At 38.0% G+C, this 18,122-nt stretch overlaps 1 protein-coding gene across 1 annotated transcript in view; it reads left to right on the top strand.

Moving 5' to 3' along the window:
- Mms19 (MMS19 nucleotide excision repair protein) overlaps positions 1–18,122 on the top strand; it is a 95,881-nt gene that overhangs the window by 28,034 nt on the left and 49,725 nt on the right. The window contains exons 8-9 of the mRNA XM_053775171.2: positions 7,070–7,190; positions 10,405–10,603. Of these exons, the coding sequence (XP_053631146.1) occupies positions 7,070–7,190; positions 10,405–10,603 (320 nt within the window). The remainder of the gene's footprint in view (positions 1–7,069; positions 7,191–10,404; positions 10,604–18,122) is intronic.

Raw genomic sequence — 18,122 nt, 5'->3', positions numbered from 1 at the left:
ACTCATGCTTCACCATGATGTATGGACATGTAAGCTCATGGCACTATAAAATATTGTATAATTATACAGTGGACCCTTGTTTTTCGTAATTAATCCATTCCAGAGAGTGTGACTAATATCGAAATTGACAATTTGCGAAACTATTTTCCCCATAAGAAATAATGTAAATCCAATTACAGTAATCTGTTCCAGACACCCAAGAATATTAAAACAAAATAATTTTTTTTACATGAAATGTAGATGTATATACAGTAGGGCCCCACTTATACGGCGGGTTAGGTTCCAGGCTGTCGCCGGAAAGCAGACATCGCTGGAAGGCAGAACTCCATTATTTTTCCATTTATAAATGCATATAAATGCCAGACAACAAGTTTACACTAAATTATATTAAGTTAATAATAGAACTAGGCATTAAAAACACACAGTAAAATATAGTCACAGTAAATTCATTACTTATCTTAAAGTATTTGTAATCTTAATGTAGGAAGAGAGGTGAGTAGTACTTATTTGTAGGAAGTCAGGTGCAGGTAGCCCAGGTGTAGGTAGCACTGGCTCCCCGTCTCATACTTAATATACGATATTTAAAACATCCCAGAGAGGTAAAATGCACATACAGTACACTCATTATTTACCTTAAAATATGTGTAGTCTTAATATAGGAAGAGAGGTGAGTAGTATTTATTTGTATAAAGTCAGTGTAGGTAGCTGGTAGGTGTAGCCGGTAGGTGTAGCTGGGGCTACACCTACCGGCTACCTACGCTGTGGCCCAGAGCCATATTATTAACATCGACATGCCTTGTTCACTGAATTTAATCATTTCTAACAACTACCTTTAGATGCCATCATAAACGAAGGTAGAAGTAATGAATAATTGGTACCGAAAATTGTAAACAAAAGAGGAGTGAGGGAGTAGCTGGGCCAAACGCAGATTCATACACGTTTTCTCTGATGGCTGAACAGAGAAAACGTAATGTTGTCCCTCCACCCGGCTCCACAAGTATTATTATGAGCATATAAAATATGCAATAAATGCCAGACAACAAGTTTACACTAACTTATATTAAGTTAGCAATAGAAATAGGCATTAAAAACACAATAAAAGGTAAGATACACACAGAGTACACTTATTACTTACCTTAAAATATTAATATTAATGTGTGAGAGGTGAGTGGCAGGGTGTTTATTGAATAAAATCAGAATGGCACACCATCATCCTCTAACTTGGCACTTAAAGCAAGAGGCTTACGACTTCTCTTTTTATTACAGCTAACCTTAGACACCATCGTCAATGAGAGCCAACTAGTTAACGAAAGAGTAAACGAGAGAGAGAATGAGATACAGAATTGAGACAATGTAAGAACACAAACTGAACAGGTAGTGGACGATCACTTGGTCAGGCAAAATAAATGCGTATTAATATGTGTCTACTTTTAGTTCATTCACGTCCATTTGTAAGAGTTTGTAAAACATTTACCTCAATACTTTTTTTATTTTAATAATAATTACCTCACAATACAAATACTCTTACATTGTGTACAAGTTGTACAAGTTAGTTCAGAATAAACAAACAGCAACACACCATTTTTAGAGTGAATGAAGATAATAATAATAATAATAATAATAATAATAATAATAATAATAATAATATTGTTATTATTAGTAGTATTAATATTAATAATAATAATAATATTATTATTATTATTAATATTAATAATAATAATTATTATTATTTATTATAAAAAGCACTAAACCCACAAGGGTCGTGAATTACTATACATAAAGGCATACGAAAAGAATATTTTTCTACAGTTACCCCCCAGTGTTTGACTAGAGAAAACGTAATTCTTCCGACACTACCTACACAGCTGCTTTGTAAACAAATCTCATATTTACATCAATTTTTGTTCTGAGTGTTTATATCATGTTTATATGCTATGTAATGGGTTTCATATATAATTTTGAGGAAAATATCATAGATGGATTAATGAAAATGCCTATATTGATGTAAAATAAGTCATTTAGTGTGCCCAAGAGTGATTATTATTACGTAGTATTGGCGTCATGAGTAGAGAGAGACTTAGCGATTTTAATGTGTACCTGCACACCAGCACAGTGTGTAAGTATATTTAGGTACAGGTACACATAAGTATAATTATCAGAGTACATATAAAATATGCAGTAACTTTAAAACACTTGAAATTTTGGAAAGTTTCCTGACATAATAGATGTGGTCACGGAAAATGTAAACAAACCGGGTGGGGGGCGCCGTATTTAAAAGACCGCTTGCCGTATAGCAAATTATGGTCATAATTTGACATCGCCGTATTAGCGGAACGCCATAAGGCGAAACACCGTAAAGCGGGGCCTTACTGTACACAGAAAACAATGAGACATGAAGAATGAAACAATATTAGCACGACACTTACCTTTATTGAAGATTCTTCTTAGTGTATGGAAGAAGAGAGGAGGGGAGAGGATGGATTAATTACTGTTTGGAAGGGGAATCCCTTTCCATAAAGACTTCAGGTACCAAGTGCTTTTCCGGGGTTACTTCCCGTCTTTGTTTTTTAATGCCACTAGGACCAGCTTGGGAGTCACTGCACACCTATGGCACTAAATATCTGTCCAGAGAGCTCTGTTTCTGGCATCTCTTTAAAATTTCCCTAAAATGGGACAAGACATTGTCATTGTACATGTTGCCAACACAGCTTTGTCAGGGTGATGTTCCTCCATAAATCTTTCCATCCTACTCCACATTACACAAATCTCCTTAGTCTCTGAATAAGGCACCTTCTTCCATCTCTCTCCCTCCTCCTCTGAAGCAGTTTCCTGAGCTGTGGTCTGTTGCTGTTCCAGATGAAGCTCTTGCAGCTCTTCAGTGGTTAGCTCTTCGTTGTAGTCCTCCTCCAACTTCCACATCCTCGCCACTCACATCCAACCCCATGGAATTCCCCAATGCCACAGTAGACTCCACAACTGGCATAGGGTCCTCAGGTTCAGCCCCAAACCCTTCAAAATTCATCTTTTGGATACAATCTGGCCATAATCTTCTCCAAGCAGAGTTCAAAGTCCTGGAAATCACTCCCTCCCAAAACTCTCTTAGGGTCAATTGAGTGTCTGAGGTCACATCATAGCACCTTTGAAATATTGCTTTGGTGTAGAGTTTTTGAAGTTTGAAATGATCTGCTGGTCCATGGGCAGGATGAGAGGAGTGGTATTAGGGGGCAAGAACTTCACTGTGATGAAACGAAACTCCTCCACAATTTGGTCATCCAAGTCTGGAGGATGAGCAGGTGCATTGTCCATTACCAGGAAGCGCTTGAGTTCCAATTTATTTTCCAGGAGGTATTTCTTCACACTGCAGCCAAACACTTCATTGAACCAATCAAGGAAAATTTCCCTTGTGACCCATGCCTTACTTTTAGCCTTCCACATCACACACACAATTTACTCTTGGCGACACTGTTTTTCTTGAACAACCTGGGATTTTCAGAGTGATACACTAGTAAAGGCTTCACTTTGAAATCCCCACTAGTATTACTACAGAACAAAAGAGTAAACTTGTCTTTCATAGGCATGTGTCCTGGTAGTGCCTTTTCCTCCTGCATGATGTAGGTCCTCCTTGGCATTTTCTTCCAGAGAGGCCTGTTTCGTCATAATTGAACACATGTTGGGGTTTGAATTCTTCAGCTTCTATGTACCCCTTGAATTCACTCACATATTTTTCAGCCGCATATTTGTCAGAACTGGCAGCCTCACCATACCTTACCACACTGTGTATGCCACTATCCTTCTTAAAACTCTCAAACCAGCCTTTGCTGGCCTTAAATTCACTAGCATAGCACTCGTTGCAGAGATTTTCTTTACGAGATTGGCATGCAACTACCTTGCCTTTTCACAAATTATCAATTGCATAACACTATCTCCTACTAATTGTTTCTTGTTGATCCACACCAACAGTAACTTCTCAACATCTTTGAGCACTTGTGATCTCATTTTTGTGAGCATATTTACCCCTTTTGCAACAACAGCTTCCTTGATTTCCTTTTTCTTGGCCATGATGGAAGCGATTGTTGTATGGGGTTTCCCATACCGCATGGCAAGTTCTGCCACACGCATTCCACTTTCATATTTTTCAATAATGTCTTTCTTGAATTCTATCATGTTTCTCAGCTTCTTTACCAAAGGCTCAGCACTAGGAGCTTTCTTTGGAGCCATGGTGGCTTATTTAGCAGTTGCAAGCACTAAAACGAATGGAATATTACAAAATGTATCGTATGAATGCGTGGGATCATCCTCACTCTCTGATAGTGGCACACTGGCTGGGAATGGAGTGTGGGGCCACTTGGGGCCATGTGTACGCGTTTATGACAAATGACTACATGTATTTGCGAGTCAAACAACGATTCGCAAGTCAGTGTTTTGACGAAAAAAGTTACGATTTTCGAAAATTATGACCTCCGATGCTTGCGAAAAACGAGGGTCCACTGTGCTATTAGTATCAATAAAGGTATCTACCTATCATATTTATTCCAGAATAATATTAGGTATAATATAAATAACGCAAAAGCATGATAAAGACGCCCAAATTAATAAAAACTGACAATATATAGAAAAATGTAACTATAGGAAATCACTCTTACCCTATGCAAAGACTGAAAAAAGTATGATTTTCTCAGAAAAAAAAAAAAATCCCAAGCAATCAGCTATGCACATTGCCTGGAATATCTCGGAAGTATGTCATTGACCTATTTCATGATTTATTACTGTTAATAATAAACAGATTGAAAGGAATTTCCCAGCAAACATAAAACTGAATGTTTTAATTTTGGGTGGTGACACTTTTGAAGTGTCAGTCAGGGGTTATTCCTCAATTAGTAATGAAATCGTTTACTGATAGGGTCTTAGGCCCCTAACTTCTTCGCTAAGTTAGGAGAGGCTGTATACATTACTTTAGTATGTATAGAAGTCAGAGAGCTGGTCATAAGTCCGAGTGATCATTAACCCTTTCAGGGTCCAAAGGCCAAATTTCAAAGTGCGCACCGGTGTCCAAGAATTTTCAAAAAATAATTTTGTTATTTTTTCTTATGAAATGGTAGAGAATCTTTTTCTAAAGGTAATAAAACAAAAAGTACAAAATTTGATGGAAAATTGACAAAATTATGCTCACGAATTTTGATGTGTCAACAATAAGCGCATCGGCGATTTTGCCGACTTTGACTCCCATTTTAGGGCAATTATATTATTCCAGTCAACCAAATTCTTAGCTATTTCACTAGTATTACTTCTATTCTATCGATTGAGCACAAGAAATCGCCAAGTCACCTGTTTAAACAACAAAATAAAGCGATCGGAAATTGGTAATTTGGCCAATTTAATACAAAGTTCAGAATATTCTAATTTCAAAATAGGGTCCAGAATAAACAATGCAGGCATTCCTGGAACTAAACTAACATTTCCTCTGTTCATTAGTTATGTTTTCAGGTTTTACAAATGAATTTCATTTTGATTTTTTATTCACATAATGAATTTTTATTCAAACCAAAAGATAGATGATTTACTGTTATGCAATACTGTAATAATTGTATAAATAATATCACCACATTTGTGAGCATATACTAGACCCACCAGCTGGCGTGTATTAGACATGTGGGATCATTTATTTACTCTTGAACATTGGCAAAAATTTAACATTTCTGCTATTTTGAGCTCAGTTTCAACCCATTTCCATTACTAAAACCAATCAAAATCATCTCCATTTCTGTAACATATCTTCCATTCTATCAAATGAGACCAAGAAATTGCAAATACAACTATAAAAAACATACGAAAAAGCACTGCAAAATCGCTGTTTTAACCGAAAATTATGGTCTCAGTTTTTTCTCTCATGCACTGTGTGCTGCAGGATTTATTTTATGTGGTGCACACATACAACATAGATGTATTCTCTCATATCTAGGCCCAAATTTACTGCTCACAGTTATCAGAGTGAGCTGAGCTCATGGCATAGATCTACGGTTTGGACCCTCAACATCTAGCCATAGGGTCACATCCTGGGGGACAAGATTGAGGACCCCAGTGGAAATAAGACGGACAGTCCTCGATGACACACTGCCTTTCTTGGGTTATCCTGGGTGGCTAACCCTGCGGGGTTAAAAATACAAATGAAATCTTATCTTATCTTATCTTCTCATTCTTTCCTAGGGTGACCCCTATCCAGGATTCCCTCCACTATAGATTTATACACCCTCCAAGTCATCAAATTTTCCTTTATCCTCTTTAAATGTCCAAACCACCTCAACAACCCCCTCTCTACTCTCTGGATAATATATGCACATAAATATTCATACACACACCTCCATGGGGCAGTGGAGAAGAATCCTTTCCCCGTAAGACGTGTGTCATAAGAAGCGACCAAAATGCCAGGAGCAAGGGACTAGTAACCTCTTCTCCTGTATACATACCAATTTTAAAGAGAAATTTTTTCTTTTTAGGTCACCTGCCTTGGTAGGATAAGGCCGGTTTGTAAAAAAAAAAAAAAAAGATAGAAGAAAAACTTTATGAAAGCATTTCTTGTTTTCGGGTCATCCTGCCTCTGTGGGAGATGCCCAGTGTTAAAAAAAAAAAACATTCATGTATGTATTTTTTCTGTATCTTTATTTTTTCACTCCATTGTCTCTCTCCATTTCCCTTTCCCCCCCTCTCCTTGTTTTTTCCTTCCTTCTTTCTTTTCCCCTTCTCCCTCCTTATTTTGTAAGTTGCCATGATGTTTCAGCCATTTTGAAGTGAATTTACTAGAGATGAAGGAACTCAGTGTCACAGTAGGCATCTTGGGTTTTTACATTAAGGTTTATTTAATATGAATTAATTTATGGCACTTTGCATTTGTCATTAGGTGAACAAGCAGAATAACATAAGAAAGTCTTCATAAATTTTTGTACATTTGTTTACAAATGAAGGCTGTACTTGTTGCAGGATCAAATATTGGAAATGTATCGATATAAATGAATAGTATACTTCTTGAAAAATATGCAGTTAGAAGCCAGTTTTTTTTTTTTTTTTTTTTTAGGTGGTACCCCTTCTTGCTGAACAGTTTGAAGCCAAGTGTGAAGAGACAGCCAAAAAGAAAACCATTACAATACTCGGAAAATTCTTGAATAAGGGAGCAAAATTTCCAAATTTACTGGAAGGTATTTATATCTGTATTTTTGGCATTAATTGGTCTTTCTTCCCCTGCACATTGAAGCATTTAATGAATAGGTACGTGCTTTACACAGTAACTTTCAAATCCAAATAAGAATTTTTATGCTGCCACTGCATGAGTAGTCCCTCAACTGGTGTAGAATACCTTACACTTAGATCTTTCTTCCTTGGTTAAGCCAGCAGAATGCTCTTGAGCTCCATCAAGCATGTGACGCTTGGTGCATGGTGCAATTCTTTTTTTCCACAATGGTTGAACCATTACACCACTGTACATTTGTTTCCATATATTACAACCCAGGTACTCAAAGGCTTGTTATCCTGGGTGTAAAGGGAGCAAAATAAACACAGCAGAAAAAACTTTGAATTATATTATCCTTTGCCAAGTATAGACAGAAGTATGTACACTATATATACTATGTACAGCAATAGGTATTAGTGCATGCCACGGTAATCAAGGCAGAATTGAAGCCAATAGAATGCAGACCACTGTGCTTCAACCAGCTCTTGAATGGAAATGACAAGGGTGAGAATGTGAGTGGTATCCACGTCACCTTCACAGTTGCCAGATCCACAATATGATTGGCTGAACCTAGATACTGATCTGATGATGGGGCCCCGTTAGATCGTTAGATCCTTAGTATCTGGTTCGCTGGTTGGGGAGGCAGCCTCTGTGAGTGTGTTAACATGCTCCGAATAATGATTACATACTCTTTGCATGCAACACCATATATATGACAGTGGACTGTACACTAGCCTTTGCTAGGTCAAGCTGATAATGAATGCTGAATTTCTTGAAACTGTTTTGATGCAAGTATTCTGTATAATTTAAGCATAATTTTCCTAGTACTAAGGACTTTTGTGCTGACTAAATGATTCCTCAGCAAAGCACAGCTGCAGAAAATCCACAAGATATTTGTAAAAGTTTATGAAATCAAATCAAATCAAATCAAAGTTTATTCTCTATAAGGATTACAATGCGGGGTTTACAGATTTTGGTTATTGTGTGGTTTACATGTAATAAAATACTAATTACAGAGGGGGCCACTAGAACACCTAGCAAGGCTAGGCATTTCGGGTAAACTTAGATTAATTCATAACCCTAAATTATTACAAATTGTGGAGTAAATTGACTAAATACTAAGTGACTAAATGCTAAGTGACTAAATACTAGTTTGTGAGTTTAGCAATGTGAATGCTTTTGTTTTGGCACAATACAGTGGAACCTCAAAAATCGAACGTATCACATATCGAACGTTTCAAAAATAAGACCATTTTTTCGGACAAACTGTGTCCCTATTATCGAATGCGCCCCTATTTTCGGACCTCCGGGTACAGGACCTGTCCGCTGGCCCGCTCTGTCCACATCCCCACGCAGGCGCCGTGAGCAGCCTAGCTTTGTTTATGCTTGAGTGAACACTAACCTGTAATCTCATTCACACATTTTACGATTATTTAATTGTGTTTAGTGCTTGTAGGGCTGTGAAATAAGCTGCCATGGGCCCAAAGAAACTTGCTAGTGGTACCCCTGTGGTAAAGAAAGTGAGAAACACCATAGATGTGAAGAAGGAAATAATACAGAAGTATGAGATTGGAGTGAGATTTGTTGAGCTTGCCAGGATGTACAGAGGACTGTGGACAGTTATTTTGTGAGACAGAAACAGACGACTGTGGACAGTTATTTTGTGAGACAGAAACAGATGACTGGACAGTTATTTTGTGAGACAGAAACAGACGACTGTGGAGTTATTTTGTGAGACAAACAGACAATTGTGGACAGTTATTTTGTGAGACAGAAACAGATGACTCTGGAGTTATTTTGTGAGACAGAAACAGACAACTGTGGAGTTACTTTGTGAGACAAGCAGATGATTGTGGACAGTTATTTTGTGAGACAGAAACAGATGACTGTGGACAGTTATTTTGTGAGACAGAAACAGACGACTGGAGTTATTTTGTGAGACAAACAGATGAATGTGGACAGTTATTTTGTGAGACAGAAACAGACGACTGTGGATAGTTATTTTGTGAGACAGAAACAGACGACTGTAGACAGTTATTTTGTGAGACTGGGGTCCAATTACTCTCAAGCTGGTCCTAGTGGCATTAAAATACAGAGAAGGGAAGCAACCCCAGAGAGGGCTTTGATACCGGAAGTCCTCATGGAGGGGGATTCTCCTTCCAAACAATAACCCCAGCTACCTCTCTCCTCCTCCCTATCTTCCAGATGCCATCACCAATCTTCAATAAAGGTAAGTAAAAATGTTATTTTATATTACTATACATAATTAAAGACTATAGCATTTGTTGTGTGTATGTAAAACTGTATTTTTTTTGTGAATATTTTTGGGTTTCTGGAATGGATTAATTGTATTTCCATTATTTCTTATGGGAAATATTGCTTCGAATTTCAGACTTTTCGAATTTAGAAATAGCTCCTGGAACGGATTAAGTTCGAAATTTGAGGTTCCACTGTACATAGTTTCTATATTGGAGTATCACAGGCAAACTTGTGACTAGTTAGGAATCATTATTTTAAGATTAAGATACGTATTTCTGTGCTTATAGTCAAATGGGTGAGTGAGTGAGTGTAAGTGTGAACCACCAGGTGGTTTTTATGTAGTTAGTTGACGGGGTGTATCAGGGAGATAAGATGTTTTCTAACAGGAGTTTTGAAGGTGATGAATGTGTCTGCAGTTCTAGAGTTTTCAGGTAGGGTAGAGTAGGGTAAACCAAAAAGTATTTAACTGTTCAAATAATATTGTTTTAATGAACAGCCATAATGTGTAATCTTCTAGTTTACCTGTGCCAGATTTCAAGAGTATTTTTACCCTCGGACCAGCCTAAGATTACACTGTTTATGTTTACTGAAAACAGAACACTGCCAGCATATAGCTGTGCTCCTGTAGCTGTATGTAATTACAAATACAGTAAGTAATTACAAAAATTTCCTTGAATACAATAGCCAGAGCCCTCAGATTTGCAGGAATTATATTCCTAGAGTTCTCAGTAAATAAGATTTAGGCTCATTTGTGTTTCAGAGGCTATTATGAGTAGAAGCGTATACATAGTTTTCATTTTATTTATGGTTATTTATGAATCCCCATCCCCTCAAAAATTAGAGTTTATAAATTATGAATGCTGCAGATATAACGGTCTGACTGTACTGCAATGTAATAACAGAGTAACTACTGATTTTTTCAGAGAATGGCAGTATAGGGAAATATGAGATTTCTTGTTGGGCTGCATTTTCTCGAGGTCTGTCAGGAGAGACATCTTCACTTCAGGAAGCCACTGTGTCAGCTCTCACTACTGCTTTGCCTGCATTTAAACCTCAAACTCTCGGCTTGGTGGCTCACTCCTTAACCACACTGCTCCTCACCAAAAATAATGATTTACTTAGGTAAGCAACATCAAGTCTTTCATCTTAGATAGAATTACTGTCAATGGATTGTGCACCCACCACTGACAGTTGGTAGTAGAGATGTAGAACCTCCTTTGCAATGTTCTAGAATGACAGGAACCAAGATTGTGGAGGTTACCATGGTGCAAAGGGGATGCAGCAAATCATTAACATTTGCAGTCATCTCCAGCAAGAGGGAAACTTGAGGAAATTTTTTAACACATTGGCTGCCTCCCACCAAGAAAGGGTGACACTTTCATCATCTCCATTCATTCAGTAACTGTTTTGCCAGAAATGCACAGACATCAGTCACATTTCAAATGACCTTCCGAACTGCAATGCATGAGAGGATTTCTGGAAGAAGCCACAACAGGGGGATAAATAAATGTTCCTGTGAAGAATTACTCGAGATCCTTGTTCATGATGGACAGAGCTACAGGATCATTGTAGGTTTTTCCTGTCAAACAGTGTACCTGTAATCTTTTACCAATTTGGCCCTCATGCTCTGTTGCCAAGATAGGTGCCTCTGGATAGATAGCTCCTTCCCAGGAAGTTCTGAGAACCATGAGAGCTTGGCCTGTAATTCCATCTATTTTAGGAGCTCTTCTGCAGTGATGCAGGATCCAGATGTTCTTTCCTAAGGGTGTAGTGGGTTTATTAGGGCTGTAACATCTGAGAGAGACATGGAGACCAAGTAAGGTGGAGGTCCTTGCTGAGGTTAGGTTAACCTAATCTAACTTAAATCAACCACCTCCTTAAGCACAGTGTCACTGCTTAACCCTTTCAGGGTCCAAGGCCAAAATCTGAAGTGGTGCCCCAGTGTCCAAGAATTTAAAAAAAATAAAATTTGTTATTTTTTCTTATGAAATGGTAGAGAATCTTTTTGTGAAGGTAATAAAACAAAAAGTATGAAATTTGATGGAAAATTGACGAAATTATGCTCTCGCGAATTTTGATGTGTCAGCGATATTTACGAATCGGCGATTTTGCTGACTTTGACTCCCATTTTAGGCCTATTACATTATTCCAGTCAACCAAATTCTTAGCTATTTCACTAGTATTACTTCTATTCTATCGATTGAGCACAAGAAATTGCCAAGCCAACTGTTTCAAATACAAAATAAAGTGATCGGAAATTGGTAATTTGGCCAATTTAACACAAAGTTCAAAATATTCCAATTTCAAAATAGGGTCCAGACTAAACAATATAGGTATTCCTGGCACTAAACTAACATTTACTCTGTTCATTAGTTACATTTTGAGGCTTTACAAATAAATTCCATTTTGATTTTTTATTCACATAATGAATTTTTATTCACACCAAAAAATAGAAGATTTACTGTTATGCAATATTGTAATAATTGTATAAATATCATCACCACATTTGTGAATGTCTATTAGACCCACCAGCTGGCGTGTATTAGACGTGTGAGATCGTTTGTTTACTCTTGAACATCGGCAAAAATTTAACATTTCTGCTATTTTGAGCTCAGTTTCAAGCCATTTCCAGTGCTAAAACCAATCAAAATCATCTCCATTTCTGTAACATATCTTCCATTCTATCAAATGAGACCAAGAAATTGCAAATACAACTATAAAAAACATACGAAAAAGCACTGCAAAGTCGCTGTTTTAACCGAAAATTATGGTCTCAGTTTTTTCTCTCATTATACACAGTGTGCTGCAGGATTTGTTTTATGTGGTGCACACATACCACATAGATGTATTCTCTCATATCTAGGCCCAAATTTACCACTCACAGTTTATCAGAGCTGAGCTGAGCTCATGACATAGATCTACGGTTTGGACCCTGAATGTAAAGCCATAGATCTACGGGACGGACCCTGAAAGGGTTAAAGTATTGGTAACCTATCTCTCTCTTTAAGTTCAAGAATGGGATACCTTTTCATGGATTTTGCCTACTAGCTGTAGACTTGCAGTTTTTATTTTTCCTCTAGGCCTTGGCTAACGAAGTGTAAATAAGAGTCTAATGGCTTGGTGTGTTCATTATTTTTAGGTATTTTTTCTTGGTTACTTCCTCTTACTCTTTTTTTTTTTTCTCTGAGCTCTAGATTATTTTAGAATATCCTAGGTAGTAATTTCAGTTTGCACATTTTGCAATTCTCAGCTAAATCTTTTGAAACCTGTTGAAAACATTTTGAAGCCTTTCACAACTACCAGTAACTCAGGAAATGGAGATCAAAATACTAGGTAGACACTGTCTTGATCTGTTCTGGACAGTTATTTTGATGATCAAAGCATTATCTTCTTTCATCCCTGATTTGTAAGTCAATTGTTATTAAATTATTAAATTCACAGAGGAGCACTAAATCAATAGGGGTTTTACAGTGCCTGGGGAATGGGAAGCAATCAAATTTAATCCATGAAAGAGAGGGGTAGCACCAATTTCTTGGATCAAGGGCCCCTTCACTGGCATCAAGGCACATCCTCTTAAGGGACATGGGGGTTAGTTGCAAATAGTTTCAGCCACAGTATTATGATCTTTTCTATTTGGAAGCTCTCTGGTGTACAATCACCACTTTTTTTTTTTAACAAGATGGCCATCTCCCAGCAAGGCAGGGTGACCAAAAAATAAAGAAAATCCCCAAAAAGAAAATACTTTCATCATAATTCAACGCTTTCACCTCACTCACACATAATCACTGTCTCTGTAGAGGTGCCCAGATACAACAGTTTAGAAGCATATATAACACCCCTCCAAACTGCCAATATCCCAAACCCCTCCTTTAAAGTGCAGGCATTGTGCTTCCCATTTCCAGTACTCAAGTCCGGCTATATAAAACTAATCGGTTTCCCTGAGTCCCTTCACTAAATATTACCCTGCTCACACTCCAACAGCTCGTCAGGTCCCAAAAACCATTCGTCTCCATTTACTCCTATCTAGCATGCTCACATATGCTTACTGGAAGTCCAAGCCCCTCACCCACAAAACCTCCTTTACCCCCTCCCTCCAACCTTTTCAAGGATGACCCCCTACCCTGCCTTCTTTCTCCTACAGATTTATACATTCTCCAGTTCATTCTGCTTTGATCCATTCTCTCTAAATGACCAAACCACCTCAACAACCCCTCTTCAGCCCTCTGACTAATACTTTTAGTAATTCCACACCTCCTAATTTCCACACTCCGAATTTTCTGCATAATATTTACACCACACATTGTCCTTAGACAGGATATCTCCACTGCCTCCAGCTGCCTCCTTGCTGCAGCATTTGCAACCCAAGCTTCACACCCATATAAGAGTGTTGGTACCACTATACTTTCGTACATTCCCTTCTTTGCCTATGTGGATAACATTTTTTGTCTCCACAGATACCTCAACGCACCACTCACCTTTTTTCTTTCATCAGTTCTATGGTTAACCTCATCCTTCATAAACCCATCCGCTAACAAGTCAACTCCCAAATATCTGAAAACATTCACTTCTTCCATACTCCTCCTCTCCAATGCGATATCCAATTTTTCTTTATCTAAATCATTTGATACCCTCATCACCTTACTCTTATCTATGTTCACTTTCAACTTTCTACCTTTACATACCCTCCCAGACTCGTCCACTAACCTTTGCAACTTTTCTTCAGAATCTCCCATAAGCGCAGTATCATCAGCAAAACGTAACTGTGTCAGCCATTTTGTATTCGATTCCCCATAATTTAATCCCACCCCTCTCCCCAACACCCTAGCATTTACTTCTTTTACAACCCCATCTATAAATATATTAAACAACCATGGTGACATTACACATCCCTGTCTAAGACCTACTTTTACCGGGAAGTAATCTCCCTCTCTCCTACACACCCTAAGCTAAACCTCACTATCCTCATAAAAACTCTTTACAGCATTTAGTAACTTACTACCTATTCCATATACATTGAACCCGCAGTTAACGACATTAATCCATTCCAGAGATCTTGTCCTTAACCGATTTATCGTTATCCAAATTAATTTTCCCCATAAGAAATAATGGAATTTCAATTAATCCGTTCCAGACACCCAAAAGTATTAAAAAAAAAAAATTTTCACATTAAATATACATTTTTCTACACAGAAAACAATGAGACATGCAGAATAAATACATTAATATTTCATAAAATGACACTTATCTTTATTGAAGACTTAGTGATGAGACAGGAGCAGGGGAGAGGATAGTGTTGTATTATTGTTTGGAAGGGGAATCCCCTTCCATAAGGACTTTAGGTAGAAAGTCCTTTTCTAGGGTTACCTCCCTTCTTTGTTTTTTAATACCACTGGGACCAGCTTGAGAGTCACTGGACCCCTGTGGCACCAAAAATTGGTTCAGAAAGCTGTTTCTGGCGTGTCTTTATGATTTCCCTAAAATGGGACACAAAATTGTCATTGTAAAAGTCACCAGCACAGCTTGCAGCAGCTGTGTCAGGGTGATGTTCATCCATATAGGCTTGCACCTTTGTCCACATTGTACAAATGTCCTTGTGTAAGAATGGTATATAATACCGACATGATGAAATTAAGACACATGTGCAACATCTGGGTATCTTTATTGTAGACGTTTCACCATCCAGTGGCTTTATCAATACAAATTCTAGGACATAACTTGAAGACAGTAGAACTATGTACAGAAGATGAGGTAATCAGTCCCTCAACCTAGGAGTAGGTGCGAAGAGCGCCATAGTCGTGGAGATTCTGAATCTCCACGACTATGGTGCTCTTCGCACCTACTCCTAGGTTGAGGGACTGATTACCTCATCTTCTGTACATAGTTCTACTGTCTTCAAGTTATGTCCTAGAATTTGTATTGATAAAGCCACTGGATGGCGAAACGTCTACAATAAAGATACCCAGATGTTGCACATGTGTCTTAATTTCACAAATGTCCTTAATCGTTGAAGAATGCAACTTCCTCCATCTCTCTTCCCCCTCTGAAGCAATTTCCTCAGCTGTGGTCTGTTGCTGTTGCAGATGAAGCTCTTGCAGCTCATCATTGGTTAGCTCTTCATCATCGTCCTCCACCAACTCTTCCACATCCTCGCCACTAACCTCCAACCCCATGGACTTCCCCAATGACACAGGAGATTCCACAACTGGTATAGGCTCCTCAGGGTTAGCCCCAAACCCTTCAAAATCCCTCTCTTGTACACATTATGGCCACAATTTTCTCCAAGCAGAGTTCAAAGTCTTGCAAGTCACTCCCTCCCAAGCTTTACCTATAAGGTTTATGCAACTGAGGATACTGAAGTGATCTTTACAGAACTTTCTTAGGGTCAGTTCAGTGTCTGAGGTCACTTCAAAGCACTTTTGAAACATTGCTTTGGTATACAGTTTTTTGAAATTTGAAATGACCTGCTGGTCCATGGGCTGGAGGAGAAGAGTGGTGTTAGGAGGCAAAAATTTCACTTTGATGAAACTAAACTCCCCCACAATTCACTCTTGCAAGTCTGGAAGATGAATAGGAGCATTGTCTAATACCAGGAAGGACTTGAGTTTCAATTTATTTTCCTGGAGGTATTTTTTCACACTGGGGCCAAACACTTGAGTAATGTAGGTCCTGTTTGGCATTTTCTTCCAAAAAAGGCCTGTTTTGTCGCAATTGAACACTTGTTGGGGTTTTAATTTTTCAGCCTCTATGTACCCCTTAAAGTCTTGCACATATTTTTCAGCCACTTAAATCTAACCGGCCTTTGCTGGCCTTAAATTCATCATTATCAACACTAGTTGGAGGCATTTTATTAATGAGATCTGCATGCTACTGCCTTGCCTATTCACATATAATTGACTGTGAAACATTGTCTCTTGATAATTGTTTCTTGTTGATTCACACAAACAACAGTCTCTCCACATCTTCGAGTATTTGCAATTTCTGTTTTGTAAGCACATATGCATCTTTCACAACAGCTTCCTTGATTGCCTTTTTGTTGGCCAAGATAGTAGCGATGGTTGACTGGGGTTTGTTATACAACCTGGCCAGCTCGGAAGCATGCACTCCACTTTCGTACTTTGCTATTATCTCTTTTTTCAATTCAGTAGTATTTCTCACCCTTTTTACCACAGGGTTGGCACTAGAAGCTTTCTTTGGGCCCATGGTGGCTTATTTAGTAGATACAAGCACTAAAAAGTTTGGAATAATACAAATTGTATCGCATGTCCATGTGGAATTGTCTGCACTGGCTTGTAAACAATGGCACACTGGCCACACTGGAGTGGCCGGGCTGCCTAGGCAGCTCAGGCCACGCGGACACGTTCTGGATGAATGCCCTTAACTCTTTCACTGTCACAAGCCCCTTTCTGAAACTGTCATTCTGTTGCAAAATTTTTGAAAAAAAAAAAAAAATTTCTTATGAAATGATAGAGAATCTTTTCCCGATGGTAATGACACCAAAAGTACGAAATTTGGTCGAAAACTCACGGAATTATGCTCCCGCAAAATTAGCAGTCTTGGCGACATATACGCATCGGCGATTTCGCCGACTTTGAGCCCTGCTTTTGAGCAATTCCATTGTTCCAGTTGACCAAACTCATAGCAGTTTCTTTAGAACTCCATTTTTTCTATCAAATGAGTACAAGAAACCTCCCATTTACCGATTTGAACTACCCAATAAAGTGGTCAGAAATTGGCAATTTGGCCAATTTCATGCAAATTTAAAAAGATGCCAATTTCAAAATAGGGCCAGAATAAACAATGTAGACATTCTTGGCACTAAAATAACATATCCTCTGTTCATTAGTCACGTATCTAGGCCCCTCTTATATTAATATTGCTTTCTATTTTGATTTTTTTATTCATACAAAAAATACAAAATTTACTGTTATGCAGACTACTGCATTATTGTAAAAATGGTATAAATAATATCAGTGCACTAGTGAAAGAATATTAGACTCCCCATTTGACATGTATTGGAAGTGTGATGTGATTTGCTTACTCTTGAACATTGGTAAAAGTCGAACATTCCGCTATTTTGAGCTCAATTTCTAGGTCGTTTTCATCGTTAAACTAATGAAAATCATCTCTATTTCTGTAATATGTTTCCCATTTTATCACGTGAGACCATGAAAACGAGAATACAACGATAAATACTATACAAAAATACACCTCAAAGTCAGCGTTTTAATCCAAAAAAATGGTCAGTTTTTTTTTCTTCTCATTGTGCACTGCATGCTGCAGGATTTTTTTTATGTGGTGCACACTGACCACACAGACACATTCTCTCACATGTGGGCCTACCAGTTTTCTCCTGCTTGATTTGAAGCCGCTAGAATTTATGCGTATTAATACGTCCGAAACACTGGCTCATAAGACGTATATATATCGTTAGCAGAGCCAATATTTTGACACAAAAATGTATTGCTATCCGATTTTATCACTATCTGATGGCATCGTTAACTGAGGGTCCACTGTACTTGCAACAGCTGCCACATTGCTCCCCTATCCACTCTATCATATGCCTTTTGTAAATCCATAAATGCAATGAAAACTTCCCTACTTTTATCTAAATACTGTTCACATATATGCTTCAATGTAAACA

This window comes from Cherax quadricarinatus, chromosome 11 (genome assembly GCF_038502225.1).
Source record: "Cherax quadricarinatus isolate ZL_2023a chromosome 11, ASM3850222v1, whole genome shotgun sequence".
NCBI classification, from domain to species: Eukaryota; Metazoa; Arthropoda; class Malacostraca; order Decapoda; family Parastacidae; genus Cherax; species Cherax quadricarinatus.
Note: the sequence above shows the minus strand (reverse complement) of the source record. Positions and strands in the feature narration are given on the sequence as shown.